Genomic DNA, 12,751 nt, shown 5'->3' on the forward strand with positions numbered 1-12,751 from the left:
TAGGGGGTCATCTGATGCGAGGAGGAGCCGCCGGGGGACCCCAGAAGACTGTGTTCGGGCCACTCTGTGCAAAACGAGCTGCACAGTGGAGGTAAGTATGACATGTTTGTTTTTTGTTTTTTTAAATAATCGAAGCTTTAAAATCACTTTAAGAATAAGTATGACATCTGAAGAACTTCTTTATTAATTTTATCAAATAGACGCATGAGCACACACTAGGATTTTGCCTCCAACCTTTCTTTGAAATGTTCCAGAATAGATAATTATTATTTTCCCCAAACTTCTTCAAAGATAAGTTCAACTTTTCAGGCCGAATTTCCCTTTTCATAAAAAATAGTAGAAGTGTTTTCTAATGCCATTTCTGGCCCAGCCATCCCATTGTGCTTTTCTCTCACTTACCTTATCTAAAGGAGGTTTCAAATCTTGTCAGTTTTGAATTTTTAAAAAGATTTTCAGATTTCATCACTTCTTGTAGATCGTGTCCCAGCATTCACTTCCTGTAGGTCATCTCCCAGAAGCCTTCACTGCCTTGTTGCATCACAGAAGAGGGGGTGTGTTCACCACTCTGGACCACACCTCCCTCATTACAATACTACCTTCCACCCACTTTCTATACAATCTCCTTTAGATCTCCCATCAGCTATGTAGTACAAGGGCCTGCCTGATTTGATACAAATTAAATGGATCATTCAGGTGGGTGGTGGGTCTTCTTATTTCATAGTTCGCTAAATCTAGGAGGAAGTTGCACAGAGATTGTACAATCAGATTGCAAAGTGTATGGCCATCTTAATACAAGTACATAGGAGGCAGTGGATGGAGACACTCAGTTGTCAGGCCTCATTTACATCTCCACGTATGCGGTTTTTGGGCGTTTTGGAGCATTTTCACCCATCAAGCATAGGGCAGCCCATTCACACAAGTGAATGGGCTGCCCAATGCAGGACTATCACCCCAGAGAAGCTTCAGAACTTTTTTGGAGCATGGTGTATTACTGCAGTTTTTGGTGCATTTGCCGCATCTTAGGGAGCCTTTAATATGTAATGACAACACAAACATGTACATTTGCAGCGTTTCGGAAATGCATGGCAAAGCGAGCATTTTCTGTGTAGTTTGCTATGAATTTGGAAACACACAGATGTAAATGGAGCTTCATTGTTCTTGTGTAAACGCACCAATTTCACTTTCAGGCCCCATTCACACCTAGAGTAGTGGGAGTGCATGTTTTTTGGCTATTTTTTTCCATTGACACACATAGGGCAGCCTGTTGATTTCAATGGGCTGTGCTACACTTGGCAAAGTAGCTCATGGGACATTTTGGCGTGGTGCGAGTTGCACGTTTTTTACTGCATGTTTTGCTGTGTTTGTCACCTGTTTTTTAATGTGGCAAAATGTGTGGTTTCTTCTGTGTTTGGTGTGCCATTAGCAATTAATGAAAGTACAAATAGATAATTTTAGGTGTATAAATGTGGCCAAACACTATACAATCTGATTATACAATCTCCTTTAGATTTACCATAACTATATAATAGGAGGACACAACATCTATCCAATCACACTGTATCCAATCAGACAAGCCCTTGCACTACATCAGGGGTGTCCCATGAGCTGCATGGAGCCCCAGGGATTTTTGCATGCGGCCTGAGCCTGTCTGGAGGGATGCTGGGGAAGCCAGGCAAATGCATGCATGGAGGGATGCTGGGGATGCTGTGCAAACATAATTGATGGCGGAAGGGTGTGTGCTAATGAGGTCAGCTGGTAAACTCCTTCCCGTGTCTTACTGGTTTCTGTGTCCCAAATCTACATACCAGCAAGTGATGAAGCTTTGTAAGAAAGACAGCAAGGGCTAAGGTAAGGCCTTATTCTCAAAATCAAAGAGAGCTTTTATTTTTCTGCAACCGAGGTACATTAATGGTATATCGGTACATATGGGAGCAATATTTTACAGAAAAAAAAGTTGAACTTAGCATTTCAGCCTAATCATTGCCCTATCTTGTTGCAATGGGCCAGATCTGGAAAATACACAGAACCTGAACAAATTGGACCTACAAAACCACCACTCCGTCTTTAGTAAACAAAGATTAAAAACAACTCAAAAGAAAAATATACTACCATAGACCAGGTTTATATACTGAATATTCAAACCCAAAACATCTATCCCTAAACTATAAAAATGGTACTATGTCCCTCTAAATGTCACCTTATTTCAATTAATAAAAATTACAAAAATATATGTGTATAATAAAAATACCATCAATGCACCCAACACACAAATCCAAAATTTGTGATGAAGTAGTGTCATGGAACATGTACTTGTCTGTAAATATGGTACAGTTAACTCACCCCTTTCTTGTATCTTTTATTACAACACAATGCCCACATATCTTAGCAGTACAAATGTACAGAACACTGCCGCAGTCATATTTGGTCTATACATATTAGGCCTCAAGTCTATAAATGAATGCAGAAAAGACTATCCATAGTCATAATTAAGCACAGAATTATACATTGGGTGAATTGAGGTTTATGCAGTGTAACTGTACACTCATTTATATCAAAACACAGTACCAACTACTCAAGAATATACAGATGTTATTGACAGCCATTTGACCTAATTCAATTCTCATATGCATGCTCATAGTTTAGCAGTTGCTTCTGATGGTTTCCTTAGTTCCCATGAAGAGCGTAGATCTACAAAATTTTCAACCCAATCAGTGAAATAATTAGCATGTAGGTATCTACTTAGCAGAACATTTGGTCAATTCAATAACAGAATACATTTCTCCTTCTCTTCCCATGGGATTTCAAGAGAAAAGTATTATTATTATTATTATTATTATACAGGATTTATATAGCGCCAACAGTTTGCGCAGCGCTTTACAACATGAGGGCAGACAGTACACTTACAATACAAATCAATACAGAAGGGATTAGAGGGCCTGTGGTATTGTGATACTGTGATAATGATTATCCTATCATGCTGGGTTCCCTTTAAGGGTGGAATACTGTGGTATTAGTTTTTTGTTTCCCTTTAAGAAGATTTAATACAACTCCAATCTCCCTTGAGAAATCATGTAAAATAGTTCAGTAGTGCTAATCTTTAGCAATCTGTTTTTCATCACTATTTTTTCTTTATTGTCTCTTTGTTTTATTATTTGTCAGGTTTCTTGCTTTTGTATGTCCCTATTGTATGTCTCCCTTTTTACTTTTCAAAAACTTTTCTTTTCCCACAACCTAATTCCCACAACCTAATTTATAAATTCATCACAGCCATTGTGATGAATTCATAAAAATGAGGACTTACCTGCATACAGTGAGTGGTGGGACTTAAAAGTGTTACTAAATCAAGGACCCTGCATTCACTATATCTGGTCTCCCACAGTACACAGAACATGAAAATGCAATTTTTTTAGTAAAAATAAACTGCTAAATACCTTTTCTCATCAGCAGTATAGAGCAGTCTTGTGGCCTATATCAGTGTCTGGTTATAGCTTGAAGTAGGAGTTTTCATTCTCCCCTGATTGTCCTATGAGGCTACAGGACCCCTGACCCTCTGTCTGGGCAGTGATGATTGGCCCTGTGCTGACCGCATGCACTCTTCCAAGAAAAAAAAACTCTCTAGCAATACACATCAATGTGCAGCTTCTCCCCAAGGCTTTTTTCTATCAGCAAAAAGATTGGGGACTGTGGAAGAAGGGAAGGATCAGAGAAGACAGGATCAAACAGACTTTTTACCCTTAGGTTCCACTGTGAGTATAGCAAGCATGCTTTGCTGCATTTACAGACTGATTTTACTGTTGTGGGTTTAGTAACACTTTAATCACTTCAGCCCCAGAAGGATTTACCCACTTCCTCATCAGACCATTTTTTGCGATATGGCACTGCGTCGCTTTAACTGACAATTGAGCGGTCGTGCGACACTGTACCCAAACAAAATTGATTTCCTTTTTCCCCACAAATAGAGCTTTCTTTTGGTGGTATTTGATCAGCTTTGCGGTTTTTATTTTTTGTGCTATAAACAAAAAAAGACCAACAATTTTGAAAGAAAAAACTATATTTTTTATATTCTGCTATAAAACACACCAAATAAAAAAGTTTTAAAAATCTAATTTCTTCATCAATTTAGGCCAATTTGTATTCTTCTACATGTTTATGGTATAAAAAAAACCCCCAATAAGCGTATATTGATTGGTTTGCGCAAAAGTTATAGCGTCTACAAAATAGGGGATAGATTTATGGCATGTTTTTTCATTTTTTTTACTAATAATGGCGGTGATCTGTGATTTTTAACAAGACTTCAACATTGCGGTGGACATATCGGACACCTAACTGACATTTTTGTCACTTTTTTGGGAACCAGTGACATTATTACAGTGATAAGTGGTCAAAATATGCACTGACATTGTACTAATGGCCCTGGCAGGGAAGGGGTTAACATCAGGGGTGATCAAGGGGTTAAATGTGTTCCCTCACTGTGTTTTCTAACTGTATGGGGGATGGGTTGCCTGGAACAACACATAGATCTGTCTTCCTGCATAGCAGAAAGACAGGATCTGTGTGTCATACCGTCAGAACAGAGATCTGCCTTGTTTACCCGCTGATTGGCTCCTCCCGCTGGCCAATGGGCGTGCGTGCTCACAAATCGCCATGTACAAGCCCGATGTACACTTATGCCGATTTGTGCAGTCGAGCCAACCTGCCGCAGTGTTACTGCGGCGGCTGATCGGCAAGTGGTTAAATAAGGGTGGTGCTTTCAATTTGAAAATGTAAAAAAAAAAAAACTTCTAAAAAAGGATAAAATGGGTAGTGTATCTTTTCCTATCATCCTCTTTAGTATCATATCTACTTCCAAAAGACAGGTGCTTAAAGTGCGTAAGCCTCTATGTATACATAGATGTTCGAAACTGCACAATGTAGTTTGTCTAAATGTTTAAAGCAATAATCCAGGCTGGCTACATTCAAGTTAATACTATAGTAAACCATATTAAATTATGGGTTTGCGTAACTCTGTTACATGAAATACACCCACGTCACGCTCAACAAATACATATTTTAATATTTAATCTCTAAAAAAAAAAAGAAAAGTAACAAAAGAATAGCATTTCATTTGGTGGAGCCGCTTATTGCTTCACCTGGATTTTATTTCATTACCGTGGCACTGTGTATATTGGAAGTAAGCGATGGCGCTGCAATATTGCTTAATGCAGCGGTGTTGCCAGAACAAAAAAATGACACTGCCTGAATGCTATGCATACATAAGCTTCCCAGCAGACCTCTCGTGCATATAAAACAAAAATATTTCCCTATGAGATGTTAAAATACACGCACCCCTTACTCTCCTTGATTCTTCTTTTAAAGGATTAGAAAGCGCACAGTTTGATACCAGCCTCTCCTTTTTAACTATACTTTATGATCTACTACTTATCTTGCTATACAGATGATAAGAGTAAAGCTGATATGTGCTAAACTGTAGTAATGCTTCAAACTCAAAGATGAAACAATTTAGAATCCTCGCCTGAGGCTCTCGTTACTTCAGCTCCTGCTGCTCCGTTTCCCAGAATTCCCTCTTTTACCTGCTCGTTGGGCTGCCTCAGCCCTGGTCAGGAAGTGCTGAAGTTGATCCAGTTTCTCGTGCTGCTCCTCCAAGGGTTTTTGTTGCCATATGGCTGACCCAGGCCCTCCAGCATCCCTTAAGGCATTCCACTTCTGGATCAGAGCAAAGAGTTCTGAGAAAGACTTGTGATAGCCTTGGCGCAGCATTTCTATGCAGATGCTGTGCTTGAACGAATTCTGATAGCTGCATAGTGAAAAAAAGAGGGAAACAAATAATTCAATAGCTTCATAATTACAATAGCCAATGTAGTTAGAACATGCATCATGTTACCTTTTACTGTTAATTTCATTTTAACAATGTCCCTAATGTTCCACATCTCGCTGTGCAGAATACATGTGCTGTAATCAAGTGTCTTGTTATACATCTGTCATTAGCCTGCTGTTTACGGGCTTCTTAGAACACAGTGAAAGAGCAATACTGACACCTCACAGAACAACGCACCATGACACAAGTACAGTATTGTTATCCTGGCTTTCTATTAATACTCCAGGACATGTCTGTATAAAGCTCTGGTGACTCCAACAGGCCACTGCATGTCAACAAAACATTACTCATCTCCATTTAAAATGCATTAAAATAACTGTTTACAAAGTTTCCTATGTAGTGGATAATTATTAAAGTGGTTGTAAACCTTTACAGACCACTTTTTACTACAGGCAAACCTATAATTAGGCTTACCTGTAGCTACCCAGGATATCTCCTAAACCTGCACGGTTTAGGAGATATCCCCTGTATTTGCATGTGCTGACGTCATCAGCACATGCACACTGAAGCAAACTGAAGCAATGGCACGTATGTGCCGTTTGCTTCAGTGAGTGTGCCGTTACCGGCGTGACATCATCACGGCTCCGACCAATCACAGCGCTGGAGCCGCGATACCCGGAAGTAACCCCGGGGAGAAATGTCACCGGCCGGTGCTGTGTACGGGCACCGCAGCGAGGGCTTCAATCTCAGGTGAGTATTACATAAAGTATTACATTATGCCTTTGTCTTGCAGGTGTTAGTTTTTTTTTTTTTCAAAGTGGGTTTACAACCACTTTAATGTCCTATGGACAGGCAGGGGAGTCTGGAACAGCAATATTGTGTTTGCCATGAGGGCTCCATGTTCTGCACCAGCTATTACTAAAGGGAAAGATCAGGATAGAAAGCTAGATTTCCTGGTAATCATACAGCCTATGTCAAAAAACACTGAAAGCCTAAGTTTAGCTTAAAGCGGAGTTCCGGCGAAATTTATTTATTTTTTTATTGATCCTAGCATTATTACTAATGAAATAAAAAAGTATACAAAGAGTATACAATGGTCATGATTGATTTAGGTAAAATATTAATTTCTTACTGGAATATTCTATGCCTCCATTTGTGGCCGTTGCCATAATGATTGTGGGCATGTGAAGCAGAATCCAGATCGCTTCCTGGATTAGCTTTGGAGAGGTGCATGCTGGGCAACCAGCATGCACCTCTTGATCTTGCGCATGCGCGATTCACCGGCCGGAGCGCTGATTGTTTTTAAAGTTGCCATAACAAAGGGCGGCGACGGAGGAAGGTCCCGCCCCGTTGTTATGGCAACATCACAGTACTGCCCACAGACTCCTGGGAAACGATGACACATGGGAGGAAGTCACGAGGAGCTCTGCAGACCAGGAAGTGGCAGATTAAGAGGACTACATAGCATCAGGCGTTTCTGGTAAGTATAAAAAAAAAACATTTTCCTCCAAATGTTTGTTTATAGGTTAAAAGGAGTCTTTTAATGGAAAACATTTTTTTAGGGTGGAACTCCACTTAAAAAAAATAAAAAATCAGCACAAGAGACTTTTGTCTCTTGTGTGATCTAAAACAGAGCTGTTTCAGATCACACCCACAATACAGGTAAAGGTAATGGAGAATCTATGGTCCAGAAGAGGTCCTTCATACCAACTAAAAACTACAATCAATGTCTCTTTTAAAGTTCAATGTATATAGGGTTGTTACCTAAAACATGCTCCATGTATGTAGTGGCTAGCAATAAGCTGAGCTATATATTAATATATGGGATAAAATGTTTAGTTCTGTAATTGTCAATGGTTAATTTGTCAACAATTTACTGTTTTAAGATCAACCTCTTCACTATTGTTTTGCACTCACAATAGTAAAATCAATACTGGCACATTAACTATAACGTTTTACTTTACTAAGGTATTAAACACAGTGCTCTTAGTTGCATAGATTTGCTTGTTTAAACAATTTCTTGCATCATAGTGAAACACTACACAACTTTAATTTAAATAAATAGGTGAAAGAAACAGCTGTATAGACATTAAACATTATGGGGCAAACTACCTGTTTTCCAATAAAGAGCTTAGCTATTTCAAGATTTTGCTCCACCTAGCCACTTGAGAAGCTGCCTTTGCTAATATGTTCCTACAGATAACAAGGAAACCTCACCTTAAGATTAGGCGTAGATGTAGTATAGTATTCAACTGAAGATGTACTTATATTGTGCTGTAATGTGGCACACTTAAAAGCGCTAAAGTCGCTGCTCTAATTCCCTCAGAGAACAAGAGAGATGCCTTCCAAGCACCTGCAGATTCCCCTGACAGCACTACTAATGATTTGTTGCCGGCAGTTATTTTTTGTATCAAAGCGGACAAAAAAAAATGTACTCCTTTGCAACCTAGGAGCCTCCTAAGTAATGGCCTGGAGAAAACCTTGTTCACGCCAGCACATGAAAAAAAGTCAAAGGACAAAAGAATAGACTTTACTGTGACACCAAGTCACTTGAATTCTTTAAAAATGGTATTAGAGTGAATGATTGAAGCCCTGTGTTGTAGTACTATGGGAGTGTTTCTCAACATTTTCATATTTCACACTACTACCCCCTACTAGCCACTCATGTATATCCATATATCTTCCCCGTAACATATGTGCAACAAGTCAATACCTCATAATTTCATACACACATTTTCCAAACAAACTTCTCAGACATGAATATACTCTAATTAATAAACTTTACACCAATATGTTTTGCATAGAAATTATTTGCTAAAATGTCAACCAGTTAAATTAGGAGATATAAGTGTTGCGCACCTCTGGATAAGAATTCGCATCCTATGGGCCCACATCCTATGGGCCTAATATATTAGGCAAAATATTTCTTTTAGTTTTGGATAGGGTGTAGAGAGATTAGAACATCCGTGAGGGTTGTTATTGCTGTCTGTTCTCCAATTAGAGAGATTCATCCTCTCTATTTGACTTGTTTACCGTTATCGCTGAAAGTTAAAGAAAATCACAAATTCTGTGTTTTTACCAGTAGAGGATAAGAGAGGAAATCATCCAATGGGAACACTAGTTCTTGTGACCCTGGAGGCAACCAGGGATTTCCTCATTTTGGTTTGATTTCCTCTTACTTCCTGTTTTTTGCTATGGGAGAACAAGTGAAGGGAAATCTACTCAACAGTGGGCACAGATTGTAAAAAAAAAAAAGAAACTGACACAGGCTATAACCAATATGCTGCGTACACATGATCGGACATTCCGACAACAAAATCCTGGATTTATTTCCGACGGATGTTGGCTCAAACTTGTCTTGCATACACACGGTTGCACAAATATTGTCAGAAATTTCCGAACGTCAAGAATGCGGTGACATACAAGACGTTCGACGTGCCGAGAAAAATGAAGTTCAATAGCCAGTACGGCTCTTCTGCTTGATTCCGAGCATGCGTGGAATGTTGTGCGTTGGAATTGTGTACACACGATTGGAATTTCCGACAATGAATTTTGTTGTCGGAAAATTTGAGAACCAGCTCTCAAATTTTTGTTGTCGGAAATTCCGACAACAAATGTCCGATGGAGCCTACACGCGGTCGAAATTTCTGACACCAAGCTCACATCGAACATTTGTTGTCAGAAATTCTGACCGTGTGTACGCGGCAATACTCTATCAAAAATGAAAAAAAAAAAGTTTTGCCTTTAGTTGTACTTTAAATAGTTCCCGCCTGGCCTATAATCAAATGCCGACCGGGTGGGACATTTGTCGTACTGGGTGGACGTAAAATGACGTCCTTTTGGAACGTGCCTCTCGCTTACCCCACAGGCCGCGCTTCAGCGTGATCCATCACTCGCTGTGGGACATTTGTCGTACTGGGTGGACGTAAAATGACGTCCTTTTGAAACGTGCCTCTCGCTTACCCCACAGGCCGCGCTTCAGCGTGATCCATCACTCGCTCTGGACACAGCAGATAACTGATCGGGGTACCCGCCGCTGTTGCTACCATGTGATCGCTGTAACCAATCACAGCAGATCACATGACAATTGTACACAATGAATTGCTTTGATTCATGCCATTAATTGTGTACTATTGTGTTGATCTCTGTGATTGGTCACTGTGATCACATGGTACAGACAGGGCCAAACACAGACCATTTGTACTATGTAATTAGCTGTGGCCAATCACAGCCACAACAGTAAACACTGAATTAATCTTTTTTTATTCAGTAAAAATGGTTGCTTATAACAGTGAAATTCACTGGTATAATCAATCATAATGTGTAATGAAAAAAAAACTGTGATCACTTCCCCAGAGTAGTAAAGTTTTACTGTGGTAACACTGTATTGCTCTGGTCAAAGTGAGTAAAACAATTTGTAAAAAATAAATAAAAAAAACTAAATAAAAAAAAAAAATTATTAACATTTTTTTGCTACATACTGTCACTAGTCAGTGTCCCTAATCACTGCCACACCAGTTATGTGAATACGCAGTACTGCACTGGAAACAGTATGTTAAAAAAAGAAAATTGTGAAAAAAACATTTTTTTTTTAATTTCTTCATTTTCAAAAAAATTGTGACAATAAATTACATCTTCAAAAAACTCAACGTGACTCTTACTAAATACCTTGGACTGTCTTCTTTCCAAAAAAGGGGTAATTTGGGGGATATTTGTACTGTCCTCGCCTTTTTGGGCCTCATGAAATATGATTTTCAGATATACACGGCTCAATAAAATTAAAGGAACACTTTTTAATCAGAGTATAGCATCAAATCAATTAAACTCCTGGGATATTAATCTGGTCAGTTAAGTAGTAGAGAGGGTTGTTAATCAGTTTCAGCTACTTTGATGTTAATGAAATTAACAACAGGTGCACTAAATGTGCAACAATGAGCTGACCTTTAAAACAGGAATGGTTTTACAGGTGGAGGCCACTGACATTTTTTTCCCTACTCATTTTTTTTGGACTATTTTTAACTAGTTTTGCATTTGGCTAGAGTCAGTTTCACTCACTGTAGCATAAGGCGATACCTGGACCCTATAGAGGTTGCACAAGCAGTCCAACTCCTCCAGGATGGCACATCAATACGTGCCATTGCCGGAAGGCTTGCTGTGTCTCCCAGCACATTCTCCAGAGCATGTAGGAGATTCCAGGAGACAGGCAGTTACTCTAGGAGAGCTGGACAGGGCTCTAGAAGGTCCTTAACCCATTAGTAGGACCAGTATCTGCTCCTTTGTGCAAGGAGAAACAGGAAGAGCACTGCCAGAGCCCCACAAAATGACCTCCAGCAGGCGACTGGTGTGAATGTCTCTGACCAAACAATCAGAAACAGACTTAATGAGGGTGGCCTGAGGGCCTGACATCCTCTAGAGGGCCCTGTGCTCACTGTCCGGCACCGTGGAGCTCGATTGGTATTTGGCATTGAACACCAGAATTGGCAGGTCTGTCACTGGTGCCCTGTGCTTTTCACAGATGAGAGCAGGTTCACCCAGAGCACATGTGACAGATGTGAAAGGGTCTGGAGAAGCCTTGGAGAACGTTATGCTGCCTATAACATCATTCAGCATGACTGGTTTAGTGGTGGGTCAGTGATGGTCCGGGGAGGCATATCTATGGAGAGACGCACAGACCTCTACAGGCTAGATAATGGCACACTGACTGCCATTAGGTATCGGGATGAAATCCTTGGACCCATTGTCAGACCCCACGCTGGTGCAGTGGGCCCTGGGTTCCTCCTGGTGCACGACAATTCCCGGCCTCATGTGGCGAGAGTATGCAGCCAGTTCCTGGAGGATGACGGAATTGATACCATTGAATGGCCCCAGCGCTCGCCTGACCTATATCCAATAGAACACCTCTGGGAAATTTTGTTTCAGTCCATCTGACGCAGCTAGGTTGCACCTCAGTCTGTTCAGGAGCTCAGTGATGCCCTGGTCCAGATCAGGGAGGAAATACCTCAGGGCACCATCCGTCGTCTTATTACGAGCATGCCCTAATGCATGCATGTTATCAGGCATGCATACAAGTACATTTTTTCACTTTGATTTTAAGGGTGCCTGTGATTTTAAGGGTGCCTGTTGATTTTTTTCATTTCCATCAAACGATGTGGCATCCTTTCGTTCCTAACACATTACCCAGTCCATATCAATATAGATATCCAACATGATATTTTTCCCCCTTAAGATCTGATGTGTTTTCAAAGTGTTCCTTTAATTTTTTTGAGCAGTGTAAATACCATAGTTCGTGGACTCTATAACTTTCCTGCAGACTAAAAAATATATACTGATTTGGGTTATTTGCACCAAAGAAATGTAGCAGAATACAGCGTGGCCTAAATTTATGAAGAAGGATTATTTATTTGCTAAATTTTACAACAGAAACAAAGAAAATGCATTTTTTTCTTCAAAATGTTTGGTCTTTTTTTGTTTATCCAAATGAAATCCAACCATGCAGACCAGATTTTATCATATATGGCTGGCCTCTACTCATATAGTTCAATTGGTATAGAGCAGGGATATGCAATTAGCAGACCTCCAGCTGTTGCAAAACTACAAGTCCCATCATGCCTCTGCCTCTAGGTGTCATGCTTGTGGTTGTCAGAGTCTTGCTATGCCTCATGGGACTTGTAGTTCTGCAACAGCTGGAGGTCCGCTAATTGCATATCCCTGGTATAGAGGAAGCGTGGATCTAACAGCTGAACACCAATCAATGTAAGGCTCCATGCACACTGGCTTAAAAAGAGGTGCTTCTACAGGAGTTTTGTGTTTTGCCTGTAGAAGCAGCTCAATGTTATCCTATGTGTCCATGACCATTAGGGTGATTAGAGGCATATTTTAAGCTCAATGTTTAGAAGCAGGAAAAAAAACCCTTCTGGTCTGTGTTTCTGATTGAAG

At 40.1% G+C, this 12,751-nt stretch overlaps 1 protein-coding gene across 6 annotated transcripts in view; it reads right to left on the reverse strand.

The window, feature by feature from the left end:
• Nucleotides 1-12,751, reverse strand: part of TTC29 (tetratricopeptide repeat domain 29) — a 416,217-nt gene that overhangs the window by 278,093 nt on the left and 125,373 nt on the right. For 5 of the 6 annotated variants that reach the window (XM_073604681.1, XM_073604698.1, XM_073604674.1 and 2 more), the window contains one exon: nt 5,571-5,794. In XM_073604681.1, coding sequence (XP_073460782.1) covers nt 5,571-5,794 — 224 coding nt within the window. Of the gene's footprint in view, nt 1-5,570; nt 5,795-5,881; nt 5,998-12,751 lie in introns of those variants that run through there. The other variant, XM_073604712.1, reaches the window with a different exon arrangement.

This window comes from Aquarana catesbeiana, linkage group LG01 (genome assembly GCF_042186555.1).
Source record: "Aquarana catesbeiana isolate 2022-GZ linkage group LG01, ASM4218655v1, whole genome shotgun sequence".
Classification (NCBI taxonomy): Eukaryota; Metazoa; Chordata; class Amphibia; order Anura; family Ranidae; genus Aquarana; species Aquarana catesbeiana.